The sequence below is a fragment of the Arachis hypogaea genome, chromosome 10, assembly GCF_003086295.3.
Source record: "Arachis hypogaea cultivar Tifrunner chromosome 10, arahy.Tifrunner.gnm2.J5K5, whole genome shotgun sequence".
Classification (NCBI taxonomy): Eukaryota; Viridiplantae; Streptophyta; class Magnoliopsida; order Fabales; family Fabaceae; genus Arachis; species Arachis hypogaea.
Window position 1 is genome coordinate 68,259,482 of NC_092045.1, and position 19,235 is coordinate 68,278,716.

Below are 19,235 nucleotides of genomic sequence, written 5' to 3' on the forward strand. Positions count from 1 at the left end.
ACGCATTCTTGGCGTCTCCATCCTCGGTGTCCTCCTCCTCTCCCGGCTCCTTGCCTTCATGTCTCATCCTCAAAAAGAATGAATAAAGTATAATTAGAACTCATAGGCAAGTAGCACAAAAATGTAAGGGGGAGAGTAAATAAGCATCTAGTTGAGGAAGTTTGCATAGTGGTGTGGAATACACATAACGACCGGTTAAAGTGGCATCCACACAGTGAAAAAGTAAGCACGAGTTCTTCAATTAAATGGCCTAAGATGCAAGCAATAGATGAGCATCAATTAAGGACATGAAAACTTAGGCAACTACCAACAAGAGTGAATTGAATGTAGGAATTATTGATATTGAAGTTGTGCATGTGAAAGAGCAAAATTGATATAAAATAGCACAACAAACAATAACCAATGCAATGATGAAAAGAAAATTACTTATTCATCCTTAGAAAAAATCAAATAATCACATGGTTAAGGTGTTTGTTACAAAAAGTGACAAGTCTTGATATGAATCAAGTCAAGTCAACTCAAACAAATGCAAAGCATTAACAAGAAGCAATTCCATTCTATTCACTAAATTCAATATGTACTTGTTAAAAATTACACCAAATAAGAGACAAAAAGTCAATTTCTAAATCAATTTGGTGCTAGCAACTTAAAGCATTAAACAAGCACATTATTGAAAATTCAATCCCAAATAACATCATCATCATTCAAAAGTGCACAATTCTTAATTAGAATGCCAAACAAGAATATAGTCTAACACATATGGTCATGACAACATATGAATTAAACAAAAAGTTCATTTAGGCATTATGTCAAACACATGGAGTACAGTGCACATATTCACAAAATTCAAGTCAAAATTCAAATATCAACAACCCATAAATCAGAAATTTAAACACTTACAATTCAACAAACAGACAATTAAACAAACCTAAGCTAAATTACCAAAGTTAAATAAAGAAAATAAAAAGCAAGCAGCTAAACATAACAAATAAGATTAAAGCAAGAAAAGTGAAAAGTTAAAGTATGGAAAAGAAAAAGAAAGGGAATAGTGGCACTTGTGTTAGCCACTGCGAAGCTCACAGCGGTATTGCTTTGCCGGAGAAGAGAAGAATAAGAGAAGAAAAAGAAAGAAGGGAGAAGAAAGAAGAAGCGAAGAAGAAGAAAGAAGAGAGAGATGGGCGAAACAGGGCACCCTTTCTGATTGAGGCCCAGATCGTGACATGTGCATACGCACATGGTGCACGGAATTGTGATCATCAACAATGGCTCCAAAGACTTGGTGCTCTCAAACGTGAATCACACTTAGTCACAACTCTGCACAACTAACCAGCAAGTGTACTGGGTCGTCCAAGTAATAAACCTTACGTGAGTAAGGGTCGATTCCACAGAGATTGTTGGTATGAAGCAAGCTATGGTCACCTTGTAAATCTCAGTTAGGCGGATAATAATTGATTATTGGGATTTCGAATAATAATAAATAATAAATAGAAAATAAAGATAGAGATACTCATGTAATTCAATAGTGGGAATTTCAGACAAGTGTATGGAGGTGTTGTGTTCCTTCTGAATTTTTGCTTTCCTACTGGTTTTATCCAATCCTTCTTACTCCTTTCCATGGCAAGCTGTATGTAGGGCATCACCGTTGTCAATGGCTACATCCCATCCTCTCAGTGAAAATGGTCCAAATGCTCTGTCACAGCACGGTTAATCATCTGTTGGTTCTCGATCATGTTGGAATAGAATCCCTTGATTCTTTTGCGTTTGTCATCACGCCCAGCAATCGCGAGTTTGAAGCTCGTCACAGTCATTCAATCCCGGAATCCTACTCAGAATACCACAGATAAGGTTAGACTTTCTGGATTCCCATGAATGCTGCCATCAATTCTAGCTTATACCACGAAGATTCTGCTTAAGGAATCCAAGAGATATGCGCCCGGTCTAAGGTAGAACGGAAGTGGTTGTCAGTCACGCATTCATAGGTGAGAATGATGATGAGTGTCACGGATCATCACATTCATCATGTTGAAGTGCAACGAATATCTTAGGATAATAATAAGTCGAATTGAATAGAAAATAGAAGTAATTGCATTGAAACTCGAGGTACAGCAGAGCTCCACACCCTTAATCTATGGTGTGCAGAAACTCCACCATTGAAAATACATAAGTGATGAAGGTCCAGGTATGGCCGAATGGCCAGCCCCCAAACGTGATCAATAGTCTCCTAAGATGAATAATAGAATAAAACCGAGACCAAAGATGTAACGTGGTCAAAAGACGACTAATACACTAGTAAAAAGTTCTATTTATACTAGACTAGCTACTAGGGTTTACAGAAGTAAGTAATTGATGCAGAATCCACTTCCGGGGCCCACTTGGTGTGTGCTTGGGCTGAGATTGATCTTTACACGAGCTGAGGCTTATCTTGGAGTTGAACTCCAAGTTGTAACGTGTTTTTGGCGTTCAACTCTGGCTCGTGACGTGTTTCTGGCGTTTGACTCCATAATGCAGCATGGAACTGGCGTTGAGCGCCATTTTACATCGTCTAATCACGAATAAAGTATGGACTATTATATATTGCTGTAAATCTCTGGATGTCTACTTTCCAAAACCATTGAGAGCGTGCCATTTGGAGTTTTGTAGCTTCAGAAAATCCATTTCGAGTGCAGAGAGGTCAGATTCTAACAATATCAGCAGTCCTTTGTCAGCCTCCTCATCAGAGTTTTGCTCAGGTCCCTGAATTTCAGCCAGAAAATACCTGAAATTATATAAAAACACACAAACTCATAGTAAAGTCCAGAAAATGTGAATTTAGCATAAAAACAAATGAAAATATCCCTAAAAGTAGCTAGATTATACTAAAAACTATCTAAAAACAATGCCAAAAAGCGTATAAATTATCCGCTCATCAGCACAGCAGCAAAGATCGAGGTTGTTCATACGCACAGGGCATGCGAACGCTGCTGGCAGAGGTGGTGTTAAGGCGTGTCTGTTCGCACGCTGCACACAGAACACTTTTTTTTTTAGAGGAAAGATCATGTGTGCAAGCGCACACAGGTCCGTGCGCACGCACAAGAGCATAAGGAGTAGGGGTTCACACGCACAGGCTGTGCCAACGCTCCCACCAGAGTGGTTGCAAGTTGGCGTGTGGACGCACAAGCCCGTGCAGCCGCACAGATAGTGCGAAAAAGGGCACGTATTCGTACGCACGAGTATGTGCGCACGCACAGGTCATAGAAAACAGGGGAACGCACGCACAAGGCATGTTGGCACTACCAACAGAGGGCATAAAAGCTTGTGTGCGTACGCATAGATGGGTGCGTACGCACAGGAGGTGAATTTTTGTTGTTGCGTGCGTGCGCATAGGTGTGTGCGCACGCACATGTCCTATTTTTCCCAAAACTTTTTCTTCAAAATCTAAGGTACCAAGTCTTAGTTCAATCAAAACTCAGCACCAAACTTGCAAGAACCTATAAATTCATGATCCAAACCAAAATTAACTTACAAATATCAAAATTAAACTAATTCTAAGCTAACCAACCAAACAAACATGCAATAAACCAAAATATATACAAAAAGAGAAGAGTGGGAACAATGTTACCAAACACTTTTATTTAATGTCTTTAAGTTAGACAATTGGGAGAGCCCCTTGCTATGGTGGCTTGTGCTTGACTTTCCCACCAATGCTAGAATGTCCAATGTCCTCCGGGATTCCAATCCTAACAATTGACAAAAACAAAAGACAACCAAAAAGAAAAGTATTTACATATTAAGATATTTACAATAGCCAAAAACATACACCATTGCAACTCCCCAGCAACGGCGCCAAATTTGATGAAGAGGAATTTATCGTCGAACTAGATTTTCACAAAGTAGAATTCCATCATTGGAAGTATAGTTTAGACCAACAATTAATTCCCACATCAAATGTTTTAGATTCAAATCATAATAACCAAGATCGAGAGTAATTCAACCTCGGGTCGTCTTCCCTAGGAGTTGCAATGAAATGTACATTTTTTGGCTATGAGAGAGCATGGGGAATTGGGAATGCAAGAGATCAAGAGATGTAAATAGTAAGAGAGCAAATAATCATGCAAGGAATTAAAAGAAAGCAAGTAAAGGCAATGAAAATTGAAAGTAAGTGCTAAAAGTGACTCTTGGTGATAATTGGGGAATTTAGGAATCCTATCCTTGTTACGGACCACAAACATGGCAATTGTGTGGAATCAACATAAACTAGTCAATCCTCTTTGAGAATTAGTCAAAAGAGCGTAATTGATCTCAATTCATAAGTCCTAGCGGAATGGACATCCACAACTCAATTCCACCCAAACACCCAATTTTTCAACTAAGAGTGTGAAAACTAAACATGCAAGAAAGTAAACATCAAAGCAATAAAAGTCAAAGCAAGTAAACTTCAAATGCAAGAAAACCTCTTGGCAAGTAATTGAGGGCTATGGTTACCTATCCTAGCCATTGACCCAAACACATGATGATTATGAAGAGTTAATTCTACTTAGTCAACCCTAACATCGAGGATAAGTCAAGTAGGCATAGTTAATTTCAATCCCTAAGTCCTATGTCAACACTAAGGGGTCACATAGTGTCAAGGGAAACCAAATTAACTAACTACTCTAACGTATGAAACAAGAATGGACATCAATGATCCAAGGATCACCACAGTCATCAATTTCAAGTCAAGAGTGGAGAAAAACTAAGTAAAAACTAAGCCAAGCGTTTTATTAAACACTTGGTATGCATAAAAATAAAATAACATTAAATTGCATTAAAAATAAAAGCTAACTACCAAAAGCAAGAAAATGACAATAACACTTAAAGAAAGCCTTAAATGAGCATAAAACATAAATTGCATTAATTGAAAATTAAAATAACAAGAGTGTGCATTAACATAAAAATTACAAAATAAAGGAAAATAACAAGAGAAATTAAGAAGGACAAAGATGCAATAACAATAAATGACAAGGAAAAGTAAATGAAAACAAGAATTAAAAGTAGAAATTACAAGAAATTAAACTAAAGAACCCTAATTCTAGAGAGAGGGGGGAGCTTCTCTCTGTAGAAACTAAGAGAAAACATCATAAAAACTAAACCTAATTGCCCCTCTTCATTCCTCTTCACTTTGGCCTTGAATAGCTTCACAAAATGAGTTGGACTGGGTTTTGGAGGCCCAGAATTCGCCCCCAGTGATTTGCATTAATGACCTCATGCATATGCACGCATGCGTACGCACGACCCACGGTGCGTATGCACAGTTGCGCAGATTCCCATCGTGCGTACGCACGCATCACTGTGCGTACGCACCTTTGCAACAGCTTCCAAACTTCATTTTCTTCATGATTTCTCCCTTTTGCATGCTTTTCTCTTCACTTCTTCCATCCCATACTTGCCATGGAAACCTGAAATCACTCAACAAATATATCAAGGCAGCAAATCGGATTAAAGTGAATTAATTTTAACTATTTTAAGGCCTAAAAAACATGTTTTCACAATTAAGCACAATTTAGAAAGAAATCTAAAAAGCATGCTATTTAGATGAATAAATGTGGGTTTATATGATGAAATCCACTCAATTTAAACCAAAATATATCGTAAAATATGGACTCATCACTCCTGAGCAAAATGGAGTATCTGAGAGAAAAAATAGAACTGTGATGGAAATGGCTCGCTTGATCCTCAAGGAGAAAAATTCTCCAAAGAGCTTCTGGGCAAAAGTTGTTTACACAGCAGTATACCTACTAAATCGTTGCCCACTAAGATAGTAGAAAATAAAATTTCAATCGGAGCATGGAGTGGACGTAAACCTTTCGCAAAGCATCTAAGAGTCTTTGGATGCATATGTTATGTCTATATTCCCATACAAAAAAGAAGCAAGCTCGATGAGAAGACAGAAAAAAGGAATCTTCCTTGGATATAGTACACTATCAAAAGGATATCATGTGTATAAATTGCAAATGAAAAAACACATAATTATTCGAGACATGGAGTTTGACAAAAAATGGTTCATGAAACTGGGAAGATGAAAATGTTGAGAAAGGAAGAATTTTTTTCAACATAATCTTTTTTTTAACAACATAAAGAAGGGCAATTTTAACACAATCTTGGCAGTCATTCAGCTAGATAGGCTAAGAAAACACTTACAATTTCATACAATACTCAAAATGAAGCATTTTCTTCAACACAACCAATTCAACCAACCAAGATCAATGAATTCTCATGAATATCACAACAATTTAACAAAATCAACAGAATCTAGCACATCTAAACAAACTCAACAACATCAAGAAACACAAAATTCACAACGGCCAAAAAACTAGATGTAAGAAAGTATATACAAGAAAGATCATACCATGGTGGGGTGTCTCCCACCTAACACTTTTCTTTAACGTCCTTAAGTTGGACGGTCATGGGCTTAAGCTTCTCCTCCTTTAGGTGCATCCTCAAGTAGGAACACCTCCACTTCTCTTGGTAATTTGTGGCCATGATACTTCTTCACTCTATGGCCATTCACTTTGAATGTTGCATTACTCTGAGGATCGAGTAATTCGACCACACTATAGGGCTTTACCTCCTTTACTCTAAAGGGTCCATCCCATCCTGAATGGAGCTTTCCAAGCAAGAATCCGAGCCTCGAGTTGTAAAGGAGAACTTCGTCACCTTCTTGAAAGTCTTTCTTCCGGATATGGTGATCATGAAATGCCTTAGTTTTTTTCTTGTAGATCCGAGCATTCTCATACGCTTCCATCCTAAGACATTTAAGCTCCTCTAATTGCATTTTTCCTGGCTATACACGCCTTGGTGATATCCATGTTACAGTGCTTAACCGCCCAATAGGTCTTATGCTCAATTTCAACCGAGAGGTGGCATGTCTTCCCATAGACAATCCGGAAGGGGCTCATCTCTAACGGAGTCATATAGGCCATCCTATATGCCCACAGTGCATCTCCCAACCGAGAGATCCAGTCCTTCCTTTGTAGATTCACCATTTTTTCCAAAATCTGCTTAATCTCCCGGTTGGACACCTCCGCTTGCTCATTTGTTTGGGGATGATAGGTAGTTGCAACCTTGTGTATTACCCCATAGCGCTTGAATAGTGCTTCTGTCTTCCTGTTGCAAAAGTGGGAACCTTAGTCGCTCACGATTGCTCGTGGCGACCCATAGCAGCATACAATATTATTTCTAATAAAAGAAATCATAGCATTAGCGTCATCAAGGCGGGTAGGAATCGCTTCTACCCACTTTGATATGTAATCAACCACCAACAAAATATACAGATACCCACTTGAGTTAGGAAGTGGCCCTATAAAGTCTATGCCCCAAACATCAAAGATTTCATAAAACAACATCGGTTGTTAAGGCATTTCATTCTTTTGGGATGCATTTCCCGACTTCTGACATTGGTGACATGACACACAAAATTGGTTAGCATCCTTGAATAATGTTGGCCACAAGAATTCACAATCCAAAACCTTTTTAGTCAACACACCTACTAAGACCTTGGCCAAGTTCTCTAAAAAACTATCAAATGAGGTCTTATACACACTGAAGTCATTCATAAAGACTTCCAGACAACTCTCCATAAGATCGGAAAAGACACTAGTCATGCACCGCTGAAAAGTGGCGAGTACATTGCATAGCCTAAATGGAATCCTTTTATAAGCAAAGGTACCAAAGGGACAAGTAAATGTGGTCTTTTGCTGATCCTCAGGAGTAATATGTATCTAAAAGTAACCATTAAAACCATCAAAAAAGCATTAATGGGATGTACCCGCAAGTCAGTCCAACATCTGGTCAATGAATGGCAAAGGGTAGTGGTCTTTCCTTATTGCGGCATTCAACATCCTATAATCAATGCATACTCGCCAAGCCTTTTGCACTCTCGTGGTGACCACTTCACCATCCTTCTTCTTAACAACAGTGATTCTTGATTTCTTTAGAACAACTTGGACCGGACTCACCCATTCGCTATAAAAAATCAGATATATAATACCCGCATCAAGTAGCCTTGTGACTTCCTTTTTCGCCACATCAAGAATAGTGGGGTTGAGCCTTCTTTGGGGTTGTCTAGCCAGCCGAGCTCCCTCTTGGAGAAAGATACGATGCATGCACATACGTGGGTCAATCCTCACAATGTCGGCCAAGCTCTAAGCGATTGCTTTCTTGTGCTTCCTTAGAACCTCTAGGAGCTTCTCTTCTTCTTGGCTAGAAAGCTCACTAGCAATAATGACCAGAAACTTTTGATTGTTCTCAAGGAATGCATACTTCAAGTGAGAGGAGAGAGGCTTCAATTCACTTTTTGCTTCAAGTTGAGGTTCTTTTTCACCAAGATCATGAAGTTCATTCTCAACTATTCTCTCTTGTTCACCCTCATGGTCATTCTTCTCTTCAACAATAGGGTAGCACAACTTGTTGTGATCTTCCCCTTGTATCTTCGCTACTACCTCATCAATTATATCACATCGGAGAACAGAGTGTTTTTCGGGTGGATGTCTCATGGCTTCTTCCAAGTTAAACTTGATTGTTTTGTCACCTACTTCAAAAGAGTTTGTGCCAGTAAAGGCATCCAATTTGAATTTAGAAGTCTTCAAGAAAGGTCTACTAAGCAAAACGGAGGAATAACTTCTATTATCTATTGGAGGCATTTCAAGGATATAAAAATCAACCGAAAACACCAAATCCTTGATTGCCACAAGCACATCTTTCGCTATCCCCATTACGGTGATCACACTCTTGTCGGCTAAGGTAAATTTAGTGGCCGACCTCTTTAATGGAGCTAAATTCAACCTTGCAAATATAAAAAGTGGCATGATGCTCACACAAGCCCCTAAATCACGCATACAGTCATGAAAAGTCACTCCACCAATATGACAAGACACCAAACATGGTCTGGGGTCACCACACTTTTCCAGAATAGGCTTCATCAATGAAGAAATGGAACTACCAATGACAATATTTCCAACTCACCAATCTTATCTTTGTGTGTGCACAAGTCCTTTAAAAATTTTGCATACTTCGAAATTTATTGAATAGCATCAAGAAGTGGGATGGTTACCTCAAGCTTCTTGAATACTTGAAGCATGTTTAAATCAAACTCCGGTGTTTTCTTTGCCTTCTTTACCATGGAAGGGAATGGGATGGGGATGGATTCATCCATTATAGCCTTCCTCTTGGGCTCCTTAAGGCTCATTTCTTCTTCCTCTTGCTTTGTGTCTACCTCCTCTTCCTCATGTGGAACTTAAACAACCACTTCCTCCTTATGAATGTCTTCCATGACCCTAGGAGGTATCTCCTCTAATATAGTCTCCGACCGTAGAGTGATGGCATTGAGACCGTCCTTTGGGTTTGGAAGGGGTTAGGATGGAAGGTTAGAAGAACTTAAGGGTTGGTTGGTGTTGTTGGAGGAAGGTAAAGCCATCCTTGAAAGCATCTAGGTGATGTTGGACAATTGAACACTCATGTTACCATATTATGAATTCAAGTTACTAAATTGAGCCTTGTTGTTCTCTTCATGTTTTTCTACCATAGCTCTAAGTCTCTCGTGCTCATGGGAGAGTGCGCGGTTGGGATCATCACCTTGGTTGGTGTAGGGGGAAGAAGATTGGTTAGGTTGTTGTCTTTGATGAGCCGATTGATATCTAGAGTGGTTGTTTTGGTTTTGGTGAGGTGCTTGGTATGATTGGTTATGGTTTTGGTTGGCTTGGTGGTTGTTGTTGTGGTAGTATTGGGATGAAGATTGGTGGTTGTTGTAGTAGTAAGAAGAGGAGTTGTTCCATCTTTGATTTTCATTACTCCCTTGTGCATTGTCCCTCCACCCTTCATTGGAATTATTGCCATGAGAGTAGTTGTTTTGGCCTTGAGAGGGGTAGGGTGGACGATTGTTATAGTTCACATTTGCTGCAGCAAGGGTATAATCCGCTTGAATTTGGTGGCATTGGTCGGTGTAATGTGCCGTGCTAGAGTATAAACCACATATTCTAGGAGGCCCTTCAAGTTGGGGAATTTAGGGTGGGGCTTGGACGGCTTGGATAGAATAGAATGCCTTTTGTTCCTTGTGCATCTCTATAAGAATAGTAGTCATATCCCCAAGCACCTTGGTCAAACTTGATTTGGAAGGAGATGCTTCCACCACACCTTTGAGGGGATTGTTCCTTGCCCTTACTTGTTGTGTAGCCTCGGCGACATCATTTATCAAGCTCCAAGCTTCTCCCACCGTCATGTTTTTGGAAAGGGAACCACCACTAGCGGCGGTGAGCAATCTTCTATCTTCCGTGCAAAGACCTCCGGTAAAATAACTAATGAGCAAGTGAGTGTCCAATCCATGGTGTGGACAAGACTCCAATAGCCTCTTGAATCGAGTCCAATACTCGTACAAGGTTTCTTGGTCCTTTTGCATTATACCAGAGATTTCTTTCCAGATATAATGGGTCTTCTCCGGCAGAAAAAACTTGTCTAAAAAATCTCTTCTCAACAAATCCCAATTGATCACAATCTCATCTGGTTGGGAATAGAATCACATTTTTGCTTGTCCCTCAAGAGAGAAGGGGAAAGCAAAAACCATAATAGTAATCTCATCGGCCCCATGCCTTCGAGCCGTAGAACAAGCAACTTGAAAATCTCTTAAATGTCGGATGGGGTCTTGACTTGGAAGCCCATGATACTTGGGAAGTAGATTTATCAAGTTATTTTTCAACTTAAAGTTTGGATCGAGATTGGGATACCTTGCTTGCAATGGTTGAAGTATAATATCCGGAGCCCCTTGTTCGTGCAAGGTAATTCTACGTGACTCCGCCATATAATGTTCACCTGTAGGATGCAAAGAAGTATTAGTGGTGTCAATAGAAGAATAAGAAGTTATGGACTCCAAGTCGCTCTCGGTCCCGTCTAGTGATTCGGTATGCTCCTCAAGAGAGGCCAAAGCACTAGCCGTATAGTCCAACCGCCGCCTAGCTTGCCGAGTATGTAACAAAGTTCTTTCAATCTCAAGGCCAAGCTCGACTAAATTAGAGTTCGGTTGAGACCGAGTCATCAAACTTGGGAGTCATAGCACATGTACAAATGAAATCTAAACTAAAAACAAAATATTGGAAGCAAGTAAACTATCTACACTATCCACATATTCACATAACCAATGTCAAGGCATACGTTGCAACCATTCCCCGGCAATGGCGCAAAAAATTTGATAATTGGGGTTATCGTTGGTTAAGAATTTCACAAAATATTCACGTTGCTACTATAGTTCCAAACTAACTAATAACTCTCAATGAAATTTTAATAGATAGTTGTCACAATGTTCAACCCCAAAATTAAACTGAAGTATTCAAACCTTGGGTCGTCTCACAAGAAATGGGCAAACATGTGCATTAACATTGGTTAGAATTCCGGGGTTGGGAGTCATGATCAAGAAATTAAACTACTAGACTTAACATGCAAGAAATCTTAAAGCACAAGAAACTAAATCAAGTAACTAAAGCAAGGTATGAGCAAATTCAATCTAGCAAGAGAACATGTAATCTATTTCTACTCTAAAACTAAGCAATTAACTATAACAAGAATCAAGCAAATGGGATTTTCCGTTTTCAAATATGAATAATAAAAGGAACTTTTGGCTAGGCATAGGAATTGGGATCACCATCCTTGTCTAATAACTATATCTTGACAATTATGAGGAACCAAACTCACTAAGTCTACCTCTATGCTTGAGGTATGTTTAATGTCTACTTGAAAGCCTAAGCTACATCAAGTGGCTTGATCAATCTCAACTCATAAGTCCTAATCTAACTACCAATTGGTTTAGTAGTGGATTAGTGTTGATAAACCACTATTTTATAGTTTATATTGTGTTTAGTTGTGTGGTTTTGTCGTGATCCTTACCCACTTATTCATCAATTTAGCATGCATTTAGATTTCCTTCCTGAATTTATTACATGTTTGAAAATTGCTTCCCAGAGACTTTAATTATTTAATTTTAATTCTCCTTTATTCTATTCGATGCCGTAATCTGTGTGTCAAGCGTTTCAGGCTTTATAGGGCATGAATGAGACAGAGATTGGAGAGGAAGCTAGCAAAAATGGAAGGAACACAAGAGTTTGAGGAGATAACCAGCGAAAAGTGACACGGTCGCATGGCTCACGCGACTGCGCGAAGGAGCGCAAATCGCAGTGATGCGGCCGCATGGTTTGCGCGGCCGCGCGGATTGGAAAGCACAAGCAACGCGGTAGCGTGGACGACGCGAACGCGTGAAGAAGAAACGCGCCAGCGACGCGTCCGCATGGACGACGCGATCGCGTGACATGCGTGATCTGCATAAACTGCAGAATCTGAAACCAGCGATTTTGGACCCTATTTCGGCCCAGTTTTCGGCCCGGAACAGCAGACCAGAGTCAGAGAATATTCAGAAACAACAGAGAAAACATTCATTAAGTAGTTTAGATCTAGTTTTTGACTCTCTTAGGTTTTTTTCTCTCTAGTTTTAAGAATTTTAATTTTCAATTGATCTTAGCATTGGAACATTGAGAAGAGTTATTTTCCTCATCAAGATTTCATCACTCTAGTTTGTTCTCTTAACTTGGTTTTATTCTTCCATGTTCTTTGTTATGTTCAATTTTGTCATTCAGATATTTTTATGATTAATTAATGCAAGGATTATTTCTTTTTAATTTAAATTCCATTCCAATAATCATGTCTTCTTTTAATTCCCTTTCATGTGCCATGGATTCTTTATTTACAATGCGTGAGTAGTTTCATTACTTGATGGGGAGTTGATTAAAAGGAACTCTTGAGTTGGAAGGATTGAAAGAAAAAATTGTATTGGGTTGAATGTTGGATTGTTATCCTGTCATCGACGCCAATCCCTTTGAATTAAGTGGGTTGCAACTTGTGAACAGATCTGGCATTTCCACTTGTTTGACTTTCTCTTACCTAGTAAGGGATAACCAAACAGAACAACTATTAATTATAAATTAATCTTACAATCATACTATCAATGATAGAGATTCTAACCAATCAATTCCCAGTCAAGGCCTCTTATTTTTATTATTTAAAATTCCTCAATTTAAATCCCAATTTACTTAGCTCAACTCTTTTTGGAATATCTGATTAATAAAACAGCACATTTTTCTGCAACTCGTTGGGAGACGACCTGGGACTTAAAACTCCCAGTAATTTTAATTTAAACTTTCAGTGACATATTTCTAAATTGATAGGCAGATTTTTGGTGAGTTAAGAACTATACTTGCAACGTAACCATTTTAATAAATTTTTAATTCACCAGCTTCTGCACTCCATCAATTTTTGGCGCCGTTGCTGGGGAGTTGCAATAGAGTGCTTATTTTATTAATTAGAATTTATTTATTTGCATTTTCTTTAATTTTGCTTCTATGAGCTGCGTGTTTCTTCTGTCAAAAGACACGTTCACTTCCTGATCCGCGCTTGCTAATATTCGATCCTAAAATTGAAAGAACAATTTCACGAATAAGGCGAGAACAGCGTAGGTTAGTCCGCTCTGAGGGCAGATCTGAAAGTGAATCTGAGGAAGAAACCAGCCCCCGTTCTACTAATTCGATTGTTTTATGTGTAGAAAACATGGCAGCTAGAAGAATTACCATTCAGGAGGAAGGAGCTCCTAATTTTACACTGCAACCGTTTCAAGCGCATCATCCAGCGGTAGCTACGGATTTTGAAATAAAGACCGCACTGCTAAATTTGATGCCAAAGTTTCATAGCCTACCTGCTCAAGAGCCTATCAAGCACTTGAGAGATTTCCAGGCAGCCTGTTCTACTGTCAGGCATGATGGCGCTGATGAAACTTCAATTCTGCTGAAAGCTTTTCTGTTCTCTCTTGAGGGAAAAGCAAGAGAGTGGTACTACACTCAACCTCTTGCAAACGTATCCAACTAGGATACACTCAGAAAGGAGTTCCTAGAGAAATTCTTCCCATCTGAAGTTACTGATAAACTGAGGAAGGATATCTCTACAATTGTCCAGGATGACAATGAGACTCTCTTTGAATACTGAGAGTGCTTCAATAATCTTCTGGAAGCATGCCCCCACCACATGATTGACAAGATCGTGCTACTCAGCTATGTCACACAAGGTATGAGACCCCAAGATAAGACCACATTGGAAAGTGCTAGCAATGGGTCTATGAAGAAGTACAAGACCACTGATGAAGCTTGGCAATTGATCAGTGATTTAGCTGAATCTACTCGGAACCACAGACAGAAGCAAGGCCGTTCAAGGGCCGTTGCAGAAGTATCTTCTGGCATAGAGACTACTGCTCTAAATCGAAGCATCTGTGAATTGACTAAACTGCTGAAGCAAATGCAGTTAAATCAACAAGCTCAGCAAACTCAACCGCAGCAAAACCAACAACTAGTTCCACAAAGAATTTGCAGAATTTGTGCTGATTAAAGCCATTACACTGATGAATGCCCGCAGCTCCAACAAGAAGACAACATGGTGGCATCCACTCACAACTTCTATGATCGCCCCAACCAAGGGTACAATCAAAGTGGAAATAATAACCATGGATGGCAGGACAATTCAAACCAGAATTGGAGGGATAACAATAATAGGGGAGGCAGAGATAATCAGTAAAATCAGAGGTGGAACAATTACAACAACAGGCAGCAAAATCAACCATACCGAGCACCTCACCTGAGGCAAAACCAAGGACCACCGAACAATCAGCAGCAAACCTCTCAATTTACTCATTCTTCTGTATCTTCTAATGAAGAATTATTACAAGCTTTTGAGAAAAGACAACTGGCCATGGAAAATACCATCGTAAAAAGTATTAACGCCAGTCTGAATGGTTTCACCTCTACTCTACAAGCTTTTATGACACAACTTGGTTCAGCACAAAATTCCAGTAACCAACCTTCAAGCACCACTGGAATCCCCTATCAACCATTACCCAATCCAAAGGGAGGAATTAATGCCATCACCCTGAGGTCTGGAACCACACTGTAGGAGAGGAATCAGGAGGAACTAAGCTCACCAGAATACGCCTCAACTGAAGAGGTGGTAGAAATCGAAGATGTTGAAGAGGAAGAGGATATACAGGACATAGCCGAAGAAGAGATAGCTCAACCACAGGAAGAGGCACAAAAAGGTGCAGGCACCACAGAAAACACTACTCCCATTCCATTTCCACAACTTGCAAGGGAGCCTAGGAAGCAGCTGGAACCTGATCCTAAAATGGTAGAGATATTCAAAAAGGTTGAGGTAACTGTTCCCCTTTTTGATGTTATTCAGCAGGTACCTAAATACGCAAAGTTTCTAAAAGACTTATGTATCCATAAAGATAAAATTAATGAATTAGAAACTATTCTTTTAGGTAGTTCTATATCTGCTTTAATGGGAGGATTACCTGAAAAATGTAGTGATCCAGGTCCTTGCATAGTTAGTTGTACTATTGGTGGTGTAGTAATTTATGATTGCATGTGTGATTTAGGAGCATGTGCCAGTATAATGCCTTTGTCTATATATGATGTTTTAAGGCTCCCTCCCCTAAAAAGGTCGGCAGCTTGTTTTGTGTTAGCAGATAAAAGCATTATTACAGTTGCTGGAGTTGCTGAAGATGTTTTGGTGAACATTAAAGGGCTCACATTTCCCACTGATTTTTATATCTTGGAGATGCCCCATAATGATTCAGATAAGCCATCATCAATCCTACTTGGAAGACCATTCCTGAAGACATCAAAATTCAAATTGGATGCTTTTTCAGGGACATACTCCTTTGAAGTAGATGGCCGCATAGTAATCTTCAATCTGAATGGAGTCATTGACAACCCCCCAGAAGATCGTTCTATCTTCCAGTGTGATGTCATAGACGAAAGTGTGGCTGAAGTTCAAAGGAAGAGTTTGAAGAGAGGCACACTGGACAAGGTCCAAGTGTGGGGACCTTCTTAACTGACAATGAGGACACTTCGCCATTTTCACAAGCCCCAGATAACCCAGAACCTGTCCATGATCAAAAGTTAGAATTGAAACCTCTCCCTCCACATCTCAAATATGCTTACCTTGAGGATGAGCAGAAGCTTCCGGTTATTATTGTAAGAGAACTGACTTCTCAACAAGAAGAACAACTACTTGATGTGTTGAGGAAGCATAAGAAGGCAATAGGGTGGAGTTTTGCAGACATAGTGGGAATCAACCCTCAAATATGCGAGCACAGAATATTTTTAGAAGAGGGAGCAAGACCTGTCCGTCAACCACAAAGAAGATTGAATCCTACCATCTTGGAAGTTGTCAAAAAGGAAGTGACCAGACTATTGGAGGCCGATATCATATATCCCATTTCAGACAGTGAATGGGTAACCCCAGTGCAAGTGGTGCCCAAGAAGTCCGGAGTCACTACAGTGAAAAATGAGCATGGAGAGCTCATAGCAACTAGAGTTCAGAATGCTTGGAGAGTCTGCATTGATTACAGACGTCTCAATCAAGCTACTCGTAAGGATCACTATCCACTTCCATTCATTGATCAAATGCTGGATCGCCTGTCAGGTAAATCACATTATTGCTTTTTAGATGGTTACACAGGTTATTTCCAGATTCATATAGCTCCTGAGGATCAGGAAAAAACTACTTTTACATGTCCTTTTGGAACCTATGCTTATAAAAGAATGCCCTTTGGCTTGTGCAATGCACCAGCTACTTTTCAAAGGTGCATGATGAGTCTTTTCTCTAATCTTATTGAGGACTGTATGGAAGTTTTTATGGACGATTTTAGCGTTTATGGTGATTCTTTTAACCTTTGCTTAGATGGATTATCTAGAGTATTAGATAGATGTATTAATACAAACCTTGTATTGAATTTCGAAAAATGCCACTTTATGGTAAAGCAAGGGATTGTATTGGGACATGTGGTATCTAATAATGGCATTTCTGTAGACCCAGCAAAGGTGAATGTTATTTCTAGTTTACCTTACCCCCCTTCTGTGAGGGAAGTTCGTTCGTTCCTTGGCCATGTAGGTTTCTACAGGAGATTTATTAAGGACTTTAGTAAGGTGGCACTTCCCTTATCCAGATTACTACAAAAGGATATTGATTTTGAGTTCAGTGAGGATTACAAACAAGCATTTGATAAGCTAAAGACTGCTATAACTCAAGCTCCAATTGTAAGAGGACCCGACTGGAGCCAGCCATTTGAAATCATGTGCGATGCTTCCAACCATGCAGTAGGAGCAGCACTGGCTCAGCGTGAAGGTAAGAATCCTTTTGTTATTGCCTATGCGTCTAAGACTTTAGACATTGCCCAGTCCAATTATACTACTACTGAGAAAGAGCTACTCGCTATTGTTTTTGCTCTGGATAAATTCCGGGCTTATTTACTTGGTACTAGAGTAGTAGTGTACTCGGACCATGCAGCTCTAAAGTATCTATTGGCTAAAAAGGAATCCAAACCAAGACTTATACGTTGGATATTGCTGTTACAAGAGTTTGATTTAGAAATCAAGGATAGGAGTGGTAATCAAAATTTAGTTGCAGACCACTTGAGTCGCCTTGAACATATTAAGGATGATTCTACTCCTATAGATGATAATTTTCCTTTTGACAACCTGCAAGCAGTATCTGAGGTAGTCCCTTGGTATGCACCTGTTGCTAGTTATTTAGTTAGCCACACATTTCCTCCACATTTTTCTAAACATCAAAGAGACAAGCTAAAAAGCGAGTCTAAATATTATATATGGAATGACCCATATTTATGGAGATGTGGCGCTGACCAGATAATTAGACGTTGTATACCTCAATCAGAATTCCAGTCTATTCCAGTCTATTTTAGAAGCCTGTCACTCATCTGAAAGTGGAGGACATTTTGGCCCTCAACGAACAGCTAGAAAAATCTTAGACTGTGGATTCTGGTGGCCTACTCTTTTTAGTGCATGTTTGGGCGCCATTATTTTGTTAAAAAAATATCTTTTTTCAATGAAAAAAGATCTTTTTTTATTTTTTAACGTGTTTGGCAAATTTCTAGTAGTAAAAGTAAAAGCACTAGTAAAATAAAAAAAAGATCTTTTTTGAGAAGCTGTAATTTACATCTTTTTTTAAAGATCTTTTTTCTTTAAAAAAAAGATGTTTTTCATGTAATAAATAAACAAAAAAGTACTTTTATATTGTTATACCCAAACATAATTGATAGATAAAAAGACCTTTTTACATGAGATATCCAAACATAAAATTACTTTTACTTCTTTATAAGATCTTTTAAAAAAAAGATAACTCGAAAAAAGATCTTTCCTTAGAAGCTCACCCAAACAAGCCCTTAGAGATGCTGCTGAGTTTTGTAAATCTTGTCACCCATGCCAGAAATTTGGTAACATATCCAAGAGGGATGAGATGCCTCAACAATATATGCTTTTCTGTGAAATTTTTGATGTTTGGGGCATTGACTTCATGGGTTCATTTCCAAATTCTAGTGGATATTTTTATATATTGTTAGCTGTAGATTATGTTTCCAAATGGGTGGAAGCAATTCCTACCCGCACTGATGATGCTAACACTGTTGTTTCCTTTGTGAGAAACCATATTATATGCCGCTTTGGATCACCACGAGCGATCGTGAGCGATCAAGGCACCCATTTTTGTAACAGGAGACTAACAGGATTGATGAAGAAGCATGGGATAATCCATAAAGTTGCAACAGCTTACCATCCCCAAACTAATGGGCAAGCCGAGGTGTCAAACAGAGAAATTAAACGTATCTTGCAAAAGATAGTAAAGTCTCACAGAAAAGACTGGAGCACCAGACTACAAGATGCATTGTGGGCATATAGAACAGCATACAAGACACCCATTGGGATGACTCCCTTCCGCTTAGTTTATGGAAAAGCTTGTCATCTCCCAGTTGAAATCGAACACAAAGCCTTCTGGGCAGTTAAAGAGTGTAACATGGGGATTGGGAATGCTGGAGCTGAAAGAAAGTTACAACTGCAGGAACTGGAGAACCTTCGCCTAGAAGCTTATGAGAACTCCAGAATATACAAGGAAAAGATGAAAGCTGTGCATGATCAAAACATCAAGAAGAGAGAGTTTCAACCTGGAGATTTTGTTCTCCTTTACAAATTTCGACTGAGGCTCATGCCCGGTAAGTTGAGATCAAAATGGGAAGGTCCATACAGAATAGAGAAGGCTGAACCGTACGGAGTTTATCACCTAAGCCATCCTTCAAGTTCTGAACTTATTAAGGTCAATGGACACCGTCTGAAGCTATACCATAG

The 19,235-nt window shown here is 39.3% G+C and overlaps 1 protein-coding gene across 1 annotated transcript; it reads right to left on the bottom strand.

The window, feature by feature from the left end:
* Positions 1-6,427: 6,427 nt before the first annotated feature.
* Positions 6,428-6,760, bottom strand: LOC112717599 (uncharacterized). Its single transcript, XM_025769585.1, has one exon. It carries the CDS (start codon positions 6,758-6,760, stop codon positions 6,428-6,430), a length of 333 nt encoding a protein of 110 aa, XP_025625370.1.
* Positions 6,761-19,235: the final 12,475 nt, after the last annotated feature.